This window comes from Thermobia domestica, chromosome 1, assembly GCF_964235325.1.
Source record: "Thermobia domestica chromosome 1, izTheDome1.hap1.1, whole genome shotgun sequence".
Taxonomy (NCBI): domain Eukaryota; kingdom Metazoa; phylum Arthropoda; class Insecta; order Zygentoma; family Lepismatidae; genus Thermobia; species Thermobia domestica.
In genome coordinates this window covers 119,237,195-119,258,597 of record NC_137454.1, presented here as the reverse complement: position 1 = coordinate 119,258,597, position 21,403 = coordinate 119,237,195, and the positions used below count along the sequence as shown (strand labels likewise).

The 21,403-nt window shown below is 35.6% G+C and overlaps 1 protein-coding gene across 1 annotated transcript in view; it reads right to left on the bottom strand.

Annotated features, from left to right (window-relative positions):
• The window catches only part of LOC145688411 (glutamate receptor ionotropic, kainate 3-like), a 98,839-nt gene that overhangs the window by 41,522 nt on the left and 35,914 nt on the right, over nt 1–21,403 (bottom strand). The window contains exons 2-6 of the mRNA XM_081762603.1: nt 12,632–12,787; nt 11,711–11,959; nt 10,590–10,762; nt 8,083–8,136; nt 1,136–1,225 (exon numbers count right to left, since the gene is read on the bottom strand). Of these exons, the coding sequence (XP_081618729.1) occupies nt 1,136–1,225; nt 8,083–8,136; nt 10,590–10,762; nt 11,711–11,959; nt 12,632–12,787 (722 nt within the window). The remainder of the gene's footprint in view (nt 1–1,135; nt 1,226–8,082; nt 8,137–10,589; nt 10,763–11,710; nt 11,960–12,631; nt 12,788–21,403) is intronic.

Below are 21,403 nucleotides of genomic sequence, written 5' to 3'. Positions count from 1 at the left end.
GATTAAGTTGTAATAGTGTAAGCATCCCCTGATAATGTAATCTTGCCTTGAACTTCATCCGCGCGTGTCAAGTACAAATATTGCGACATGGAAACTGCAGTCACTATTTCAAATGCAGTTTAAGGTACTAATCATGGAGCCATTTTATTTCAATTTTTATTCATACAAATAAGTAATATACAGTTTCCTAATATTATAAATCACAATCAGGAAAATAACTCCAGGGATGAAGCCTTTTTTAACCTTTTTCAGAAGATTAGAAGAGTTTTTAATACTTTTGAAACGACTTTGGAAATACCTAAAAAGCTTATTAGAACGAAGATGCAAGCAGTGATGCTACCCTCAGCCGGTTCGCTAGAACCGGTTGTTAAAATATTTCGAATTCGAAGAACCTTTTGTTATACCCAGATATAACAGTAAATTTTACGCAGATATACCCAGGAACAGTAAATTTTAGTTTTAACTATCTTTATTTTCAGAAATTCTTACAGCTAAAGGGTTAACCATATGATTCCGCTGAACAAAGTATAAGCAGTTTATTTCTTAATCTCAAATACTCAGGTATTATGAATGAGAACTTGTATCACACAGTGTAGCGGTGAGAGTTGAAACGCAACACTTGTCGATCTATTGCTGGATTAAGGTCTTTCCAATACTTTTTGACAACCATCTGCCTTGAGTAATTTGTTTCCAAGATATTAGCAGTAGTACCTAATTTCGTCACACCTCCTTGTATTAGGATGCTGTGTAGGTCACTACTTGTCACTTGTGGTATCCAGTAAAAAAATTTGCTTTTGTCTACCTTGTATGGTTTCTTTCTTAAGAGAGTTACATCTATCTTTCTACCTATCCATCTAGTATCTCTGTCTGTCTCTCTCTCTCGCTCTCTCTCTCTCCATCTTATATATATATATATATATATATATATATATATATATATATATATATATATATATATATATATATATATATATATATATATATATATATATATATATATATATATATATTCACAACAAACAACCTTAACTCCATCTTTACTCACCACTATATTATTATTGTTGTTATTATTAAGTGACTCATATTAAAATCAATAAACAGCCTTAAATTAGACAAAATATTTATACAAAGATACCTGGTTGTATGGATAGCTTCCTTTGACCTTCAGGCCGAAAATTTGGGTTTGAAGAAATCGAAGCGGTTCCAAATTTAAAGTGTGTAAGTCCTAAAATATGAAGATAGAATATGTTAATAACTTTATTCATAATAAGAATAATTTAATAAACTTAGATAATATATTTGTAGATTCTTTTTACTTTTGATATTACAAGAAGTAATAGTACCGTGTATCGAACCGAATATCTCTGCAGATGGATGTTTGTGTATTGAAGTCACAATAATTCACTTTTGTACATATGGTATGCCTAACCATAATTCTCAATCCATCCTATTACTCTATCTCCAAAATTTCCTGGTTTCATGATATAATTTTCTGAACCAGAGGGGAAAAATCGGGTTGCCCTACCCCTGCTTTCCTGGCTAGCTGTTTGCCTAGTATCCCAAGATAAAGTAGTGACATAAACAAACGATCGATGTTGGACATACTTTCTCGGATAATTTATCCAGAATTTTCACTTAAATTCTAATTTTTACATAATGGGATACATACAAATCCTTATCAATTTAATGGAAGCACTTAAAGATGGAAACGTTAGATGTCTAAGTTGGCATCCGTCAGGCACCGATCGCAGCGTCGCGCCGGGCTGTTGGTAGTCATGTGTTAGGGTAAACTCCTTACTACGTGAGGAGTGGTAGAACGGCAGCGTGTAGTAAGTTGAGCAGTCGATGATAGTGTAAAAGGGACGACCTCTCTAATTTTCAAAGAGGGTAAATTGTTGGCGCTCGGTGCGGTCGTAGCAAAAGTGATTGATAAGTATGTTGCATGTGTCGGGACGAATAATTTCCAAGGCGATGACGTCCTAAAAAAAAAATACGGCAAAACCACACCGGCGAAGAAGAACAGTAGCTGTAGAAAAACCCTCAGTGACACATCCTGCCATGCATTAAAGCGGATAGTCACTCAGAACCGTCATACGATCGCGGTGTAAGTGACGGAATAACTGAAGCAGCACCTTCTAGAGCCTATGTCGACAATCACAGTCCACCGCGAGCTACATGACATTGACACGCGGGATCGGGTTGTATGGGCAAAACGCTGATAATGATCAAAACTCTTTACTACAATGACAATTACCGCGAACATGTAATATAGGCTGCTGATTGCTGAAAACGTATGATATGGTCGAATAAACCATCGTTCATCTTATTTCAAACCATGGGCCATGCTTATGTGTGGCGGACGCTCAAAGAAGCGTATTATCCGCAATGTTGATACGCTCAAACGTAAAATATGGCAGCTGTTCTATGATGCTGTGTGCCACAATATTCTGGTTTTTAGTGTTGACGCTTACCGGTTACGTCACTGTCCGCGATTATTTATCCATTTTAAGGGATCATGTGAATCCCATGGTCCAGATATTGCTACCGGGCAATGATGCTAGATTACATGATGATAATGTATCCACTTACACTACTTTCTAGCCCGGCGGTGCTGTGACAACAGGCTGGGGTATACCTAAATTCTCCATCCTTACACCGATTCGGCACCAGGCGTTATGGTATGAAGTACCATTGGATTCCGTGCTAGCTCACTTCTAATTCTCATTGAGATGTCTTTGGCTAACCAACGGTACATCCATAATTATTTAGTTGTGGTCCCTTTACTGAAGACCCTGCATGGAGCCATTTTCTAACAGGATAACACTCTGTCATACGAGACGCAATACCCTTCACTTCCTGGATGGACACAAAGTCCCACCACTTCCTTGATCGGCGTGTTAACTTGATATCACCAATTAAACACGCCATGGTTCAGGATTCCACAACACCTCGCACACCACAGACTTCGCCTGGCTACAGTTGATGTACCTTTTGTACCTTATGCTTGACTGCAATGAATCTGAGTCATTTGAAGCTGTTATCTCTTCTATATTGTGTTGGATATATACAAACAATAAGTTTCAGAAATGAAAATTATATAATAAAATATGTAAAATACAAATATGTAATTTGTCATCATTTGGAAAGCACATTCAATTATTCCAACTTGATACATATAAAATCATGCAAACATATAATCTTCAATCCAGTATAGAATCTCCAATCAATATTATGAACTGAAAGAATCAATTCATGTTCACTAAATTTTTACACTTTTTCTCTCTTTCTCGCAGAACTTACCTCAAGAATTTTGCAAATAAAAAAATCCAGTTATATGTAGTAGTAACTTCACAAAACCATATAAATGTATCTCGTAATATCAGTTTTCAAATTCTGTAGCTATACCTTAATCTTGCCTAAAATCTATCTACATCACTGGATAAGTGGCTAGGAAATGCCTTCGGAAATACCTGTTATATTTATGGAAATGGGATTTATCTCGGGAATGAATATCCAAATTACTGTTGGAATAAAGATATGTTTATGATTTTCATCTTTCTTTTAATTCATTTAAATAATTAGTTGGAGAGATTAGATTATATATTGTATTCCATAAGTTTTATAATATTATAACAAAAAAAATATTAAAATGTGTATATCAGAAAGCCAACCTCGTAAATTATTCCCAATATCCTATAATAAATCCCTTATGAAATTTCGTATATAACGAGTTAATTATTTCGATCAGTTTAATTTAAAGCAGTGGTTCTCAACCTGGGAAACGTAAGCTACTGACAGAAATAAACTGTGAAATTATGAAAAAAAAAAACTTTGAAATGACGTTTACAATTTAGTTTTAGGAAACTTCACGTATGCTACATGTTTGACATTTTGTCTCTGTCGTGGGAAGAAGGGTGCCATGAAGAATGCAGAGTTTAAGAAAGCGGGACACCAGTAAACAAGTTTGGGAACAATATTGATTTAAAGGAAAGTAAAAAGAGGTTTGCAATCATTGTAGTTACACTGATATCATATATCATATAGAAATTGGTATTATTTCTTCTATATTATTCAGAATTATAAAGTATATAATTAGATATTGATCACTATACAACGTATCTTTAGAGTATTAATTTTATGGATTCAGATCTTCGGATAGTGTCAACGAATATATATAAATATAGGTAAATTAAAGTGATTTTCGAATAGTTGAGATAAACACAACTTATTAAACAAAAGAAAGAAAGAAACGTGAACGTATTTGGTCTAGGAATTAATTCGTGCGGTTTTTAATAAAAATTGAAGCTTTATTTAAAAAACAAAGTAAATGAATACGTTAACAAAAATATTGTCCATCGCTAGCCACTACTTTCTCCCATCTTTCAGGCAATTTACGGATTCCGTGTCGAAAGAATTCCTCATCTTTTGACGCAATCTAATCAAAGATCCATTTTTCGATATTTTCTGAAGAAGTGAACCGCTGTCCAATCAAATCGTTATTCATGCAATCGATCAAGTAGTAGTCAGACGGAGCAGTGTCTGGTGAATATCGCGGGTGGAGTAACACTTTCCATCCGACATTTTCCAAATAGGTTTTGACCGGTTTTGCGACATGTGGTCGAGCGTTATCATCTTGATAAATAAGTTTATTATGCCTGTTATTCCATTCTGGTCGTTTTCAGGCCAGAGCTTGCTTCAAACGCATTAATTGTTGTCGATAGCGGTGTCCATTAATAGTTTCACCAAGTTTCAGAAGTTCATAGTACACCACACGTTTCAAATCCCACCATATATACAGCATAACCTTTGCACAATGAATATCTCGTTTCGGTTGTGAAGGACCTGGTTCACCTTGCTTCACCCAGGCCTTTTTTCGTTTAGGATTCTCGTAATGAATCCACTTCTCATCACCAGTTACAATTCGATGCAAAAATCCCTTCCTTTTCTGTCTTTGAAGCAGCAATTCGCAAACGGTTTTTCTTCTTTCAACGTCTTTCTTTTCAATTCATGTGAAACCCAATAAGACATCTTTTGAATCATTTCTATGACTTTGAGACGTTTGGAAACTGTTGTTTGCTCAACTCCAAATGCTTCTGCAAGTTCGTCCGGCGTTTGACACGAATCCTGATCAAGCAATGTTCTCAATTCTTCATCTTCAAATTCTTTTGGCTGTCCAAATTGCTTTTGGTCTTCCAAGCTGAAATCACCACCTTTAAACCGTGCAAACCACTTCTGACACGTTCGCTCAGCTAGAGTATGGTCACCAAACACTTCCACTAAAATATGATGACTTGCGGTAGCACTTTTCTTCATGTTAAAGCAATGAGGAATAACTCCCCGCAAAAACACTTTATCAGGCACAAAATGCGCCATTTTCAGTTGAAGAAAAAATGTTGTTGTTTCTGCTTCAAGCAACTGACATATACTAAACAAGATGCTCAATGACAGTAGTTTTCAACGCATGTTTGGATCAACGAAACTATGGGACAATAAGCTAGTTACGCCATATTTTGTAAAACCGCACGAATTAATTCCTAGACCAAATAAATTGTATGTAAATTGTTGAAACAAGAACATAATTCAATTGAGTCGTAAAGGTTGCGGCACAGGGTACCTGTACGTACAGTACACCTATTTAAAGACCACTGAAGTATATTTCGGGATTTCAATATTTGTGATAATGTATATTTCCCTAGCTGGATAGACAGTAAACCAGCCGTGGGAAATAGCGGGCTAGCCAATTGCAAAACGTTGGCTCCACTTGGTAACTGGGCGCTTCTCCGAGCAATTGCCAACGTAGAAGTAAAATTGTGACTGAAAATGTGAGATCGTAACTGTTGAATAAATAAGCCAATTATTGTTTGGCCAGCATATACTTTGAACTACACTGGGGCAACGTATTTTGCAACAACAACCAATTCTCAACCATGCTGACTCATTATACTATTTACGGTCTACCAAATGTGTTGCCTGGGTTCATAAATTCACTCCAACTCTTTCAAATTAATATTATAGAATTAATATAAGGTAAATATTATACGAATAGTAGTGTCACGTGTACACCACGTGAAGGAGTTCGGTTTCTAAGGCATGGTATTTTCTCAATTAATATTGAAACCGGAAATGGTAGTAGATTTACACCACTTCCGATTTTAGTAGAGACATTAACATGGAGATGAAATAGTCTATATTCTTGGAGCGCTTAATTGATTTCAGATGAACGTGTCGTGTTATCTATTGACGTTTTCGCTATACATTACCGTTTATGAACGTTACCATCGGAAGTGGTTGATTTTTACCACTTTCGTTTTGAATATCACCTCCATCAACGAACTCGATTCCTGAGCTTTTTCGTGGCTAAGCGGTTAGCGTACATGCCTTTGGTATGGAAGACCTGGGTTCGATTCCCAGAGGGAGCTCATGCACAGAGAAAAATCCGTTCTCCGGACAGTGGTATATTGTACAAGTATACGGTATCCTCTTGCTTACTATAGAAATCAGTAACGAGCATACATTATCCATATGCTACATAGGCACTGCCCTTAGATGTTACATCATGCCGTTGCAGGATGTCTGACATCTAACAGTTTTCCGTATATCACATGCATATACTTATGTCACCTTCGTCAGCTATATGTTATATACGTACATTTGTATGTGAGATCCTGACCGCCTACATTGTTTCACACGGAAAGTACGTATACAGATGGAACACTTATACAGAAAGTATTATAAAACATCCGTTTTCAGTTATACTTCTGCTGTACGTTAAGTCCAAAAACTACAGGAATTATGCATGTACCTATCTTTTTAAGTATGCCACCTACATTTTTTTCTCAGTGTGTGATTCGGATCCCACGTTAAGCTGTAGGTCCACATCTCATATAGCTTCGCTGCTGAGACGCTAAACAAATTCAACTCAACTCAACTCAATTCCTAACTTTTGATTCTCTACATCATGGCCAAAATTGATGGTTTATCACGTATTCTTCAGATTTTTTGTCTCCCGGGCTAACACACAGCAAGGGCAAATACTATATAACGGAGTCTTCGTAAACCTAACTTTTTAAAACATAAGGTGAAATAAAAATAAACTCTTGATAATTTTCATCTTAATGTCTACAGGGGTTTTCAAACTGTGCGGCGCACCTCCATGGAGAGGCGCAGAAGGTTGTCAGGGGAAGCGCGAGGACTTTTAAAAAAAGATCCTACAAGGGAACATATTTATAATGCAACACGCATACTTAAGTCTACACCCTTCTTCTTTAGTAATACATAGTGGACTACACACACGATCAGGGATGACCCTTTCAGCTTTGGCTTAAACGTGTATAATGCTTGTTAGATGGCCACTCTAACTTATCTCTATAGAATAGTATGTCTTCTTAAATGTCTTTGGAATTTCGCGCGACGCCATGAGAGCTGAATTTTTCTTTCTCTTAATTTTCGGTTAATATTTTGGGGACAATTTTTGAGTTTTAATTTTTTCTAAAGTACTACCGCCATTCACAGGTAATCTCATCTATTTTATTTTCATTGCTAGAAGCCGCCTCGCGTCTTGCATTTCAAAATATGTACCGAGATTTAATAAATTGTGTGACTCAAAACAGGCTCATACATCCAATTTACTTTGCTCAAAATTTAAATGTGCCAGTTTTTATTATTTAAATTCCCCCTCTGCTCGTATTTTTCAATTTTAACATAAATAACTGACATACCACAATTTATAATCATTAACAACGGCTAATAACATTAAAAGGTACAATATAGTCAGTGTATACAATGTAGATTACCTGTGTTAATGAGATATTTCTATTAATGGTTAATAAATGATGAAACATAATTTATCATAGTGATACAGTCTTTCTTTTAGGGACACATGTATTTACGTTGTTGACACATTTCAGTTTTGAGATGGGAAGTGCATTTAGATTTTGGTGGTTGAGGGGAGCCTCAACTGCAAAACGTTTCAAAACCCCTGGTCTAAAATATCTATACATAAAAGATCTAAATTTTTCAATCAATATTTATAATTAATTGACCTTCAACATTATTTTAATTATGAAAATTAGTCATACTTACTAATGAGGTTATCAAATAGCCATGAGACTCTGTTGCCATTCCAGTTCCTTGCATCTGTAAAAAAAAATTTAAAAAAAAACACTTAGAAATTTAAATAACTAAAATTCCGTACAAATAAAAATCCACAGCAGACTCTATTGTTTTACATTTTATGGAATAGCTCAAGTCGGGTCGATAGTTTTAGATTAAGAGAATAAAAATGTTTTTTTTTTTTTTTTTTTTTAATTAGTCAAAAAGCAAGTTCGATCTTTTGCACGCAATACATTGTATGACACGTGTTCCCAACTTTAACAAAGTTTTGGAAGAACTTTATTTGACTGATCACAGCTTGGATTACACCAGCAGTGTCAAATCTTGTAGAAGACACATTCGATCAATATTTCTACCAGGCATACTTTCTGGCGGGGGAAGGGGAGTTTGGCCCACCGCCTTCGCACTCCGAAGCTACGAAAAATAAAATTGTTATTGCCAATATAACAAATTAATGTCCTAGTGCAGCCCCCTGACGTTCTGATTTTGCCCCCTGACGTTCTGAATTTGCCTCTCGGACAGCATTTTCTAGAAGAAAGTCTGTATCCGACGAGTAAGGAGAGTATGTAGACTTTTCCTTTAGCTGACGAATTAATTGCGGCCAAATGAGCTGGGACAGGAAAAAATAGCCAGTGTCAAACAGAAATGAACGACTATGTCAAATAAGAAAGATTAAATCAATTTTAAAGTCTTCGAAGTCAGCAAATCACTTTTCTAACTACATTTTTCCTTTTTCTTTATCTTTTCTGTTTTCGTCTTTTTCCTTTTCTTCCGCCATTCGTTATTCTTTCACTCTTAACTTCCACGCACGACATGAAACCTAAATTATGCGAAATGCTCTTCCTCCATAACAATTGAACTCACATTGACACCACTTTTGATGGGCAAAACCGAGTTTTATAAAAACCGGAAACCGGTTTCTAGAAAAACCGAATTCCGAAAAAATTACATTACAATTTTCTCCAAAACCGGTTCGGTGTTTCACCGAAACTGGTTTCGGGGAAAACTTTTGGAAAACACATCAAACTATTTCTGCGGAAATGGAATCGGTTTTTGCAGAAGACCGAAACACTATTCTTGTCAGAAATGGAATTAATTTTGGAAAAAGCCGGAACCAGTTTTGAAGAAAATCGAAACCGGATTCGGTGAAAAACCGAACCAATTTTAGAGAAAATCGAAACAGGTTTCGGTGAAAACCTTTTTTAAAATAAAAACGGTTTTGGTTTTCCTAAAAACCGAAAACCGAAAAAAAAACATGTTTTTGTGCCTACCATTACTTTTTTGTGCTCAACAAATGTATCTACTACGTAATTCCACTGGGCTCCAGTAGGTCATATACTAGTACGTACTAGATAAAAATAATTTAGTCTTAACACTTAGGAACCGGACTGAGTTCACAAAATTGTATAAACTTCCATTATAGATAAGATGAAGAAACTATAATGCACACAAACAATGATGACTTCCGAGGTAGTTCGTGGGTGAAATTCCCGCGAAGATACGAAATTCCTCCCGGGCATTTCGATTGAACTCAACCTGGGTTACTAGTATTTTTGCAGTACTGATTTCACTCCCTTTTGTAATCAAATTCCACTCTTCTGAGAAAACCTTCTGAAAACATCACTTCGGATGTCTCAAATAACTTCTATGTAGGTAAATAATATTAATACTTGTCACGGAAACTGAAAAGCATAAAATATTTGTATCTGAATCTCAAGAGTTAGTAAATGACTTAAGTGATTCCTGATGAGTATAAGTTTTGTTTAAACTTACAGACAGGCTTTCTTCCAGAAATTTTGTTGGGGGAAAGTAGAACCAAAATGTAAAAGAACTGAACTGGGACATTGTTTGCTGAAGACGTGTGGTGCACAAAAGTGGCATGTAATATCAATTTAATTTATCTTACCGCCGAGGAAAGGGATTGGCCAACTCCGGAAACAGGGCGCAAAGCCTCCAGGTCAATAAGCCTGGGAGCAGTGATGTATTGCTAGAATATTTGGTAGGTAGCCCTATACGCTCCACCGTTTTCAAAAGCACAGTGTATACTTACCATTATATCCTCCATTGGATCTCTGTTTTAAAGTGAGTATATCATGTATTAAAAAGATACTAGGTAGATACCCCGTATACCCCAGTATACTATCTTTTACACCCGTATCTCGAAGTAATATTTCTTACAGAGGATAATTCATTCCTGATGCCACCAGCCAGATCGTCACAATGTTCGCAACACTTTGGGTCGATAGTGTCAACAGACATCAGTGGAAGACTGTTCAATTTTATGTTCAAAGTGACCAAGCAACATACAAGTAATTTGGTGGTGTGGTTGGTGTTAATAATTATTACCTTAAGTATAAATGAAATTTCAGTAAGAGAGTAACAACCAACACCTGCTCACCCTTTGAATACCTATTTCAATTCTTGTAGTTGAAGATTAATTCATATAGTATTTTAAAGTTGAAAGCAAAAATACTTACAGCTGAGAAGAATGCAGGCAGCATATCTGTTCCAACATTCACAATAATTTTCTTCACATTTTGCAAACGTAGTTGTGCTAGAGACAATCGAATATCGCCTTCTATATTTAGGAGAGTCACTGCTGTTCTCTGCGTTCCCAATGCATCTAGAAGCTTTTCCACAGCCACAATTCCTAACCAAAAAGAAATTGAAAACCATCTATTACTACAATTACTTTCATAGGAAAATAAGAGGTTCTGAGTAAAGCTGAGAATTTTAAAAAATGATGGCTGAAATCACAAATAAATATATAGAAGATAATACGTAAAACACATCGATATGCGTTATAATTTGCTGTGTAAAACGGTCTTTAGTTACACGATTGATATGGATAAAAGTACGGAAACGTTACTAGTAGTTGAAAATACATCAACGTACAACTACTGCATCAAATAGTGCTGACTATCGGAAATCCAGTAAGAAGTTTAACTTTTAACTGTCACATGTATCTTAATGCACGCATTTCACGAAATATTATATCAAAAATGTATGATTTATGTAGATCTAGTTTAAATTTCACGTTATATTTATAAATCTAAAGGTTTAACTAAAGGCATAAGCATATGTTATTGACATATTGTAATGTGGCACGTTATATCCACTTTAATTGAGTTGAGTAGGCTACTCGAAATGATTATATTATACAATATGGAATCTCTTTCACTTAACTCTGGCTAAGGACAAACTATTGTCGCACTAATCTATCTCGTTAAGCTGTCAGTGTCCTAAAGGGTTGCGACTAAAAACTAAGTGAAACGGTCAGCCCAATTTCTTATAGTCATGTCGCTATATGAACCGTTCTCCAATTACGTAGCACTATCGTCTAAAGCAGAAGACAGTGTGCTTATTGTTGGCTGCTGCTGACTTTGTGACCTTCAAAGAACTCGGCTGTCACACCAGTAAACAAAAGTTGTACAACTGTAACTAATTGGAGAAGGTCAGGGATGTGCGCTAAATTGTTGCACAACATTAACTCCTCTTGCTTCCAGATCAACGAGGATCAACAAGTGGGTTGGGCGAGGCCGGAAATAACAGCGGCGAAAGTATAAGTAACACGCTTCTTCCATTAAATGATACTAACCTGAACTGTGATGTAACAAGCCAACTTCTTCCCATTTTAATTCCTGGATGAAGTCTGCGATGGCGTTGGATAGATGGTTCTGGGATGGGAATAACCGAATCGTCAACCTCTCGTGATTGAATCTTGGACTAGGAGCAATAGCCAGCAATGGTACTTCTAAGCGTTCACTTGTCATTTCCAGTTGTTTCGATGCTTCTACATCGGTTGGACCGAAGAAAGTCAAGATGCCATATTGAATCTGAAGACAGGCTACAATGTTCAAGAAAAAGGTAAAAGTTAAGACCATTTATTACGAAAGGAAAATAAATAAAACTACTTTATTTTCTCAAAACATTCTATAATTCTTTAATATAGTTTTGTTTTAATATGAATATATTAAACTAATGTCATAACTTACGTAATAAACTATTATTGCAATTACCAGTTACACAATAAATCTCGAAAATTACAATATAGCAGCATGTCAAATCTTACTTTAATAGACTCAAAGATGAGCAACAGATTCGAAAGATATTTATATGGATCACCGAAAAGGTACATTCTTTCATTCATATATAAATCGGTGCATCTATACACAAGGGGTTGAACTGAGAATGTTTCTTGAAATCGGTTGAAAATAAATTAGAAAACTTCCTTTTAGGTTTCAGTTTTTCTCAGTTCTCGGGACTTTTTTAAATGTTAATGAAAAACTTATTACAATAGATTAAGAACTGACTATTTTAACAGATAATCATAAATATTTACCTTGCTGTTTGGAGAATGTTTATGAATGTTGTAGCTAGAAGGTAGTCTTATACAATCTAATAAGCAATTACGAATTACTAGTATAGAACAGATGGTAAGGAAATGCTGCAACAATATTCTGTTACAGAACGTATACATAATTCTAATTTACATATAAATACAGTATTGTCCACTCACCTAGTTTATTGAGATGATAAGAATCGTCTGTCTCTATGTATTGTATATCGAATTCCAATCGAGTTTCATTCAGAAAATTTGTTCGATTATTAATATTTTCCATGGCTCTTCGAAATGCATTCTGGATATTCTGTTCATTTTCGATAAACAAAGCACCTGTGAAAGTAAAACCACAAATTTGTTAATTCTAAATTCAGAATTTGTATAGTTGTAAATAAATATTGTTTTAAATTTACTTCCAAGAGTTCAAACGCATTTAGATTATAAAATGGGGTATTCTAAATGCCTTAATTACTGTGTAAAATTTCTTCATTACATCTAAAATAGTTACCTAGACATCCGTGTTAACGTATTGGTTAGTTTTTCGGCCATATTCCTCAAAGATACGTATGTAAGACTATCTGCATCAAAGTGATTGACAGCATGCAAGGTTTGGTCAATATAGTTGAAATTGTCTCTGGCTACTTTAATCAGGAAGGAACTGCTGTTGCGTACTAATGCTAACATATGGGAACCATATTGCAATAAAACTAGTTATACTGTGACCATTATCAACATTTCAATGATTGGTTGCTCTACCTCAGATAGGTTTGGCAATATCAGTAGTGATATGTGGAACAGTTTTTTGGTTTATTCCTCTTGCATATGACAGATCATAACCATCTGGGTTCAAAATTAACTACACCACCAACTCTATAATCGCTTTGTTTAGTATTTTTCTTTTAGCATACGACAATTATGCACCGAAGTTAAGAGAGACGTTGATGATGATATTAGACAAAACAGTGGAATGAAGAAAGTGAAAGGAAATGGAAGCAACTCAAGAAAACCCACACCAATGGTATTTATGTATCGCAAAGCCGATTCGACGTGAGCTGGAATAGAACAAGGAACTCAACTCACCACACGTGAGCACTCAACCACTGGGCCACAATATAATCACGGAAAGTTTGGTGAATATAGCTTAATTAGTCTTTGAAGGAAAATTATCTCAAGAAAACGTATAAGAGGATGCATTTGAAAAAAAATTGCTTGCTCAATTATTAGGATTATTTGCACTTCATAAGCTACTTGAGAATAACTTGTCTCCTGAATGAAATATTAAATTCATTGACGAAAATATGCGATTCATACACATTCTATACTTTAGATTAACATGCGCTGGTGGAAGTGCAATTAGGAACACCGTCAAATTTAAGTGAATGTACTCGTGTACGATTATCACTAATGAGTGATGACATGTGTTCATTACCAACAACATCAGTGAGTTGGGAGAAACTGCACTGCTTAGGAACTTGCCTGTATTGAGCGTTATGGTTACAATTGAGAGAAGCAAACGGACCATCTCCAAAAAATGCAACACATTCTTAATGATTTTTCTATTGAATTGATTGATGAATCTAGATCAAATTTTGCAAGACGATTAACGCCATTGATGGAAAGATAATACATAAAAACAAAAAAGATCTGAAAAAAATTTGAACCATGGAAGGATAAACATTGGAAAAACACTTTTTTCGTAGAAGTCAATGGAGCGTAATGACGAATAAGCATATGTGACAATTTATCCATGTATGTTTACCGGTGTTGTATAAGTTCTAGGAGTAAGAAGTTTAACGAAGGTTTTCCTGGTTAATGTCATTCAAAATGTTAAGCTATTGTTGCATTTGTTCGAAAATCTGTTACTTATCAGACTTTTCATTGGTGTTGGAACATTAGAATGAGATATGAAATTCCTCGGATATGTACACTCCACATCAAAAAAATTGAAACAACTAACGCCCTGCAGTTAGGCCACCCAATGTGCACCTTCTTATCCCATAATCATGTCAGGTAAAGAAACCCCTTCTCTCTCCTCCTTTCTTCTCTCCTACACTAAAATTAACTAACAACATGACCGCAATTCTAATTTCAAACTACACATGTATTAGTTTCGATAAAATGAAATAACAAAACCGAAACGAAACAAGATTCATAAGTTGATGTAGGGAGAAACTGACACACACACAATGAAAAGTTGAAACTAATGGATGTCTATTACACAGAGATTCAAAAATGAAGCAGAGTCAGAGAAAGAGAAAAAGAAGAAGAAAAAGAAAAGTGAGAACAGATAAAACTTTGGAATCCAAAAGTAGTAAGAAAAGAACCTAACATTATAAAGTTCCGTTTCCAGAAATCCAACAGTAATATAGAAATAACGTTTGTTTTCACATATTTTTTCAGAACTATTCGAATATATAAAGGATGCTTTAAACATTCATTATGTCACTTTCATAATGGATAGCATACTCAATTTCCAGTAGAGGGAACGCGGTGGCTTAGTGGTAGAGCGTTCACCTCTGGTGCTTGGGGTCCCGGGCTCGATCCCAGCCCCCGCCAAATGAACTTTGTGGTGGGCAAACACCGTGTGCGTGGTTTCCTCGGGGTTCTCCCGTTTCCTCCCACTTTCTTCATTCCACCATTTCATTCATTACTCATCATCACTGTCTCCTTTAGCCTACCCGGCATATACGTGGGACGTAAAACTCGAAGTTTTCATTTCAATTTCCAGTACAACTATATAACTCAGAGACACATTTAAGATAATGTCAAAAGCTTAATATACATGCTTTGTTTCTGCGTGATTAGATTGCAAATTCGGTAGCGTTCATTGGACGTACTGATCGAAAAACACACCAGTAGATAGCGTTAGTCATATCCTCCATTTCGGATTACTAATGAAAACTGAACAAAAAAAGAATGAAACGAAAAGAAAAAGAAAGAAAGAAAGAAAGAAAGAAAGAAAGAGAAAATTGAAGAGTGCTATTTTACTGCTAAATTTCTATCAAAAATATCCTATATTAAAAGCCCAAACTGTATCGTAATGGAAAGTTACAAATGTTCGAAAGCAAAAGTTTATGTTCCTCATAGATGTAGCATGTTTCAAATTTCAACGTGAATAAAAGACATTGAATTATAGTATGGAAACAAATTTTGTGTCGAACTAGTATAAATAAAATTGTTTTCAAATAACCAAAGAGATTACATTTTCTAGTCTTTTCCGAAGATTTATCTGTTCGGAACATCCAGCATTGATTTCATATCTTCCGGATATAACGTAATTTGCACAGATAGAATGAACACGTTGAGAGCTCAAACGGATCATCATGTCAATCGAATGATGTAGACCACCATTGGGTCGAGGATTCAAATCCGTAGTGACCCGGTAATTCGAATGAGACTCGGTAACCCAGAGAATAAAAAAGAAATTTTACTTATTCACTTGCGTTTAAACAGTACTTCTGACAGAGATGATCAGGACTGGAGATGTTATCCCCAAAGCACGAAAAACACGACACCGAAGCTCCCAGTTAATAAAATTTTCCAGACCGGGTATATTGCGCTCTTGCTCCGTTTTAACTTTGGAACATGAAGTGTGTATGTGCGTGAGAGATGAGAGGGTGAAAAGTGAAAGATGTAAAGACAGGATAGGGAAACGTCAAAAAAGAGAGGGAGGGAGGAGGGACGAATATAAATATGAAACACTTATCATTATAGTGTATGATGTAGAACGCACACACTGTTTACTCAAATTATCGCCAGTGATGCTTTGTAAGTTCTCCATCAGAAGATAACTCTCTGCAGCCACTATTTTATGCGAAAAAATCATACTGCCTGATGGGGAATCGAACCAAGATTTTCCATTTGGATGTCTAGAACGCTACCACTACACCACTGATTACTCTAGCTAAGCTTCGTTTAAAAAATGGTGTAGTGTTTCTTTCTGTGAACGATAACACGAAAAGTGTATACTGCACATGAATGATGTCTTTGGAATGTCCTGGTAATTCCTTTGCGCATTCCCAACCAACATTCGTAAATCGTGCCTATCATGATGCAGGTGTTTGCTTCCACATTCTTATGTATTGCTTGTCCAGTATGATAAGTCGATTCTTCACAATCACTTCGAAATAAGTTAACTCTGACGTGAACAGGATTTGAACCTATGTTACATAGTTGTACTATTTATAAGCTTATTACTTTACACTATCGGGCCACCTGAAATTACAAGCAAAATATTACTTACTTTAACCCTGATCTTTGTAACGAACCAAAGTGCACAAAGATATTCATGTATTCGACGGCCTAGAGAGAAATCAATGCCCACTAATAAAGGAAAAACATACAATCCAGGAACAAATAGAGAAATAAAACATATTTTGCAGTAATTTCCCCGTGCAAGTTCAAAAGTAGGTGAATAATAATAATAATAATAATAATAATAATAATAATAATAATAATAATAATAATAATAATAATAATAATAATAATAATAATAATAAATGTTCACATTAACAGTAGTTTTCTATTATTATTATTATTATTATTATTATTATTATTATCAATTACCCGCTTCGTTGGGTTAAATTGAGAGAAAATAATATGTTCCGTTACTCAGTCACTGTTTAGTATGACTAAAGCGCTCTTTGATATCGGTCATCTTCCATTGATTTTATATATCCCCTTCCCACCTTATGTTGTGGGTCACGGCATCTGCAGTGTCATTGTTCATCTCAGCGAGCCGGAAAACTATGAATTCGACACTGATATTGGTTATTTCGATCATTTTTATGTCTCCCTTCCTCCAAGCTGCGGGGCTGAATTTGGATTTAAACAGCATCAGATGTGTCACTGTTAACCTCAGCGACTCCAAAAATCATACTTTCGCCCCTAATACCGGTCATTTTTCGTTCTTTTTAAAATGTCGCTTCCCATCCTCATCTCTTAAGTTACACCATCAAAGTGATATGACAGAAACCATCTCAGGTTCGAACTTCATCTAGGTTGAAAATTTGATCGAGGTTTGTTTGGTGATTCAAAAGTCATTAACTTTATTTATTTTTATATATCTCCCTCTCCCATTTCTCTCCCCAAGTTCTGCCGTGAAAATAAAATCATAAAAATCATCTCAGGTCCGAACCTCACCTATGTTAAAAAATTGATCGAGATTGATCCTTTATTTCACGAGTTATCAAGTTTTATTTATTTTTTAACTCCTCCCTCTCCTCAACCCTAAGTTATATAGTCAAAATAAATAGATAAATACCATCTTAGGTCCGAACTTTTTCTATGTTGAAAATTTAATCGACATTGGTCGGGTGGTTCAAGAGTGATGAACTCACAAAGACAGTCACTTTCATTTTATTTTTTTTTACATATATCTCCGTCTCTCCGGCCCATACGTTCCACTGTCCAACTGGAATACTAAAAGTATTCTCAGATTCAAACCTTATCTATGTTGAAAGTTTGATAGAGATCGGTCTGGTGGTTCAAGAGTTATTACGTTTCATTTCTTGTTATATATCAACCCTCCTACCCTCCTACTCCCCCTAAGTTCTACCGTTAAAATGAAATGGTAAAAAAGCTTCCCGAGCCCGAACATTATCAATGTTGGAAATTTTATCGAGATTTATTGGGTCGTTCAAGAAATTAGGAGCCACAAACATAGTTACTTTCAATTTTATAATATAGGTTATTATTATTATTATTATTATTATTATTATTATTATTATTATTATTATTATTATTAGGTTATTATTATTATTATTATTATTATTATTATTATTATTAATATTATTATTATTATTCACGTACTTTTGAACTTGCACGACGAAATTACTGCAAATTATGTTTTATTTCTCTATTTTTTTCCTGGATTGTATGTTTTTCCTTTATTAGTGGGCGTTAATTTCTCTCTAGGCCGTCGAATAAATTAATTTCGTTGTGCATCTTTGGTGCAAATAGCGTTACAGGAAGAAGCCGTTTCGTTCCAAAGATCAGGGCGAAACTAAGTAATATTTGGCTTATAATTTAAGGTGCCCCGATGGTGTAGGGGTAACGTAACGGCCTTATTAGTAATACAGCTATCTAACACAGGATCAAATCCTGATCACGCAAAAGTTAATTTTTTACAAAGTGATTGTGAAGACTCGACTTATCATACTGGACAAGCAATACGTAAGAATGTGGACGCAAACACCTGTATCATGATAGAGACGATTTAAGAATGTTGGTTGGGAAAGGGCAAGGAAATTACCAGGCATTCCAAAGACATCATTCATGTGCAGTATACACTTTTCGTGTTATCGTTCTCAGAAAGAAACATTACACCATTTGTTAAACGAAGCTTGGCTAAAGCAATCGGTGGTGTAGTGGTAGCGTTCTAGACATCCAAATGGAAAATCTTGGTTCGATTCCCCACCAGGTAGTATGATTTTTTCGCATAAAATAATGGCTGCAGAGAGTTATCTTCTGATGGAGAACTTACAAAGCATCACTTGGAATAATTCGACTAAACAGTGTGTGCGTTCTACATCATACACTGCAATGATAAGTATGTTTCATATTTATATTCGTCCCTCCTCCCTCCCTCTCTTTTTTGACTTTTCCCTATCCTGTCTTTACATCTTTCACTTCTCCCCCTCTCGCTCTCTCACGCACACACACACTTCATGTTCCAAAGTTAAAACGGAACAAGAGCGCAATATACCTGGTCTGGAAAATTTTATTAACTGGGAGCTTCGGTGTCGTGTTTTTCGTGCTTTGGGGATAACATCTCCAGTCCTGATCATCTCTGACAGAAATACTGTTTAAACCCACGGAAATAAGTAAAATTTCTTTTTTATCCTCTGGATTACCGAGTCTGAGTCGAATTACCGGGTCACTACGGATTTGAATCCTCGACCCAATGCTGGTCTACATCATCCGACTGACACGATGATCTGGTTGACCTCATAACGTGTTCATTCTATCTGTGAAAATTACGTTATATCTGAAAGAGATGAAATCAATGCAGGATGTTTCGAACAGATAAATCTTCGGAAAAGACTAGAAAATGTAATCTCTTTGGTTATTTGAGAACAGAATTTTATTTATATTAGTTCGACACAAAATGTGTTTCCATCCTATAATTCAATGTCTCTTATTCACATTGAAATTTGAAACATGCTACATCTATGAGGAACATAAACTTTTGCTTTCGAACATTTGTAACTTTTCATTACGATACAGTTTGGGCTTTTAATATAAAGTATTTCTGATAGAAATTTAGCAGTAAAATAGCACTCTTCAATTTTTTCTTTCTTTCTTTCTTTCTTTCTTTTTCTTTTCGTTTCGTTTCGGTCTTTTTTTGTTCAGTTTGCATTAGTGGTCCGAAATGGAGGATATTAGAATGTGTTTTTGGATCAGTACGTCCAATAAAAATACCGAATTTGCAATCGAACCACGCGGAAACAAAGCATGTGTGTTAAACTTTTGACATTATCCTAAATATGTCTCGGAGATCTACAGTTCTACTTGAAATTTAGTATGCTATCCATTATGAAAGTGACATAATGAATGTTTAAGGCATCCTCTATATATTCGAATAGTTCTGAAAAAAATATGTAAAAATAAACGTCATTTCTATATTACTGTTTTATTTCTGGAAACGGAACTTTATAATGTAGGGTTCTTTTCTTACTACGTTTGAATTCCAAAGTTTTATCTGTTCTCCCTTTTCTTTTTCTTCTTCTTTTCTCTCTCTCTCTCTCTCTCTCTCTCTCTCTCTATGCTTCATTCTTGAATGTCTGTGTAATAGACATCCATTGGTTTCAACTTTTCATTGTGTGTGTTTCAGTTTCTCCCTACATCAACTTATGAATCTTGTTTCGTTTCGGTTTTTTTATTTCATTTTATCGAAACTAATACATGTGTAGTTTGAAATCAGAATTGCGTTCATGTTGTTAGTTAATTTTAGTATAGGAGAGAAGAAAGGAGGAGAGAGAAGGGGTTTCTTTACCTGACACGATTATGGGATAAGAAGGTGTATATTGGGTAGCCTATCTGCGGGGCGTTAGCTGTCGCAATTTTGTTGATGCGGAGTGTACAACTGGTCAAGATTGAAAATATATATATAGACCCATTTCGGCTTCAATAGTATTTTTGCAGGTATGAAAAAGAAAGTTAAGAGTCGCCATTTCCCTCCCTTAGCCCTTGTGTGCACGATTATGGTTTAGTATATTGCTTGCTTGATTCATTGGAATTATTGTTGGTTGATTTACAGTTTAATATCTCTTTTCAGTACCGAGGCTACATGTGATGTGCATCTACAGTTTAACGTTGGATGGAAGTCATATGCTCCGAGCAGGAGTCAACCCCAGGTCTCCTGCTCCAAAAGCGCATATGCAAACTATATGGAGCCCTCCCTGCTGGTCTAGTAACTAGCGCGTGTGCCTTTGGTGCATGTGGGCCCGGATTCGATTCCCGGTGGGAAGCACAAAATATAGATATTTTACAATCATTCACTTATCATTGATCATCCGTCTCCTTTAGCCTAAAATGTAAGAATGAAATGAAATCTTTCAGTTTAACGCCCGACGATTATGCCCTTTAGGCTAAGGGAAACGGGTGATTAAGAGAAATAAATGATGATGGAAGAATTGGTGGAATGATAATGTGGAAGGAAACGGGTGTACCTTGTGAAAACATATGGGTACGTTGTTGTCCATCACAAACTTATGTGGCCGGAAACCCCACGCACCAGAGGTAAATGCTCTACCACTGAACCACCGAGCCCTGTTTAAACATTAAAAAGAACTATATAGGCACGAGAGCTTTGATTGATTACAGTTTTCTGTTATCTTTTAGTAGGCTACGAAAGGAGACCTGCTATACTGCTTAGAGGAAGATCTGGTGGACAATTTGGATTTTTATACAAGGCAAGAATCACCACTGGAGAGATATGGACAGAAA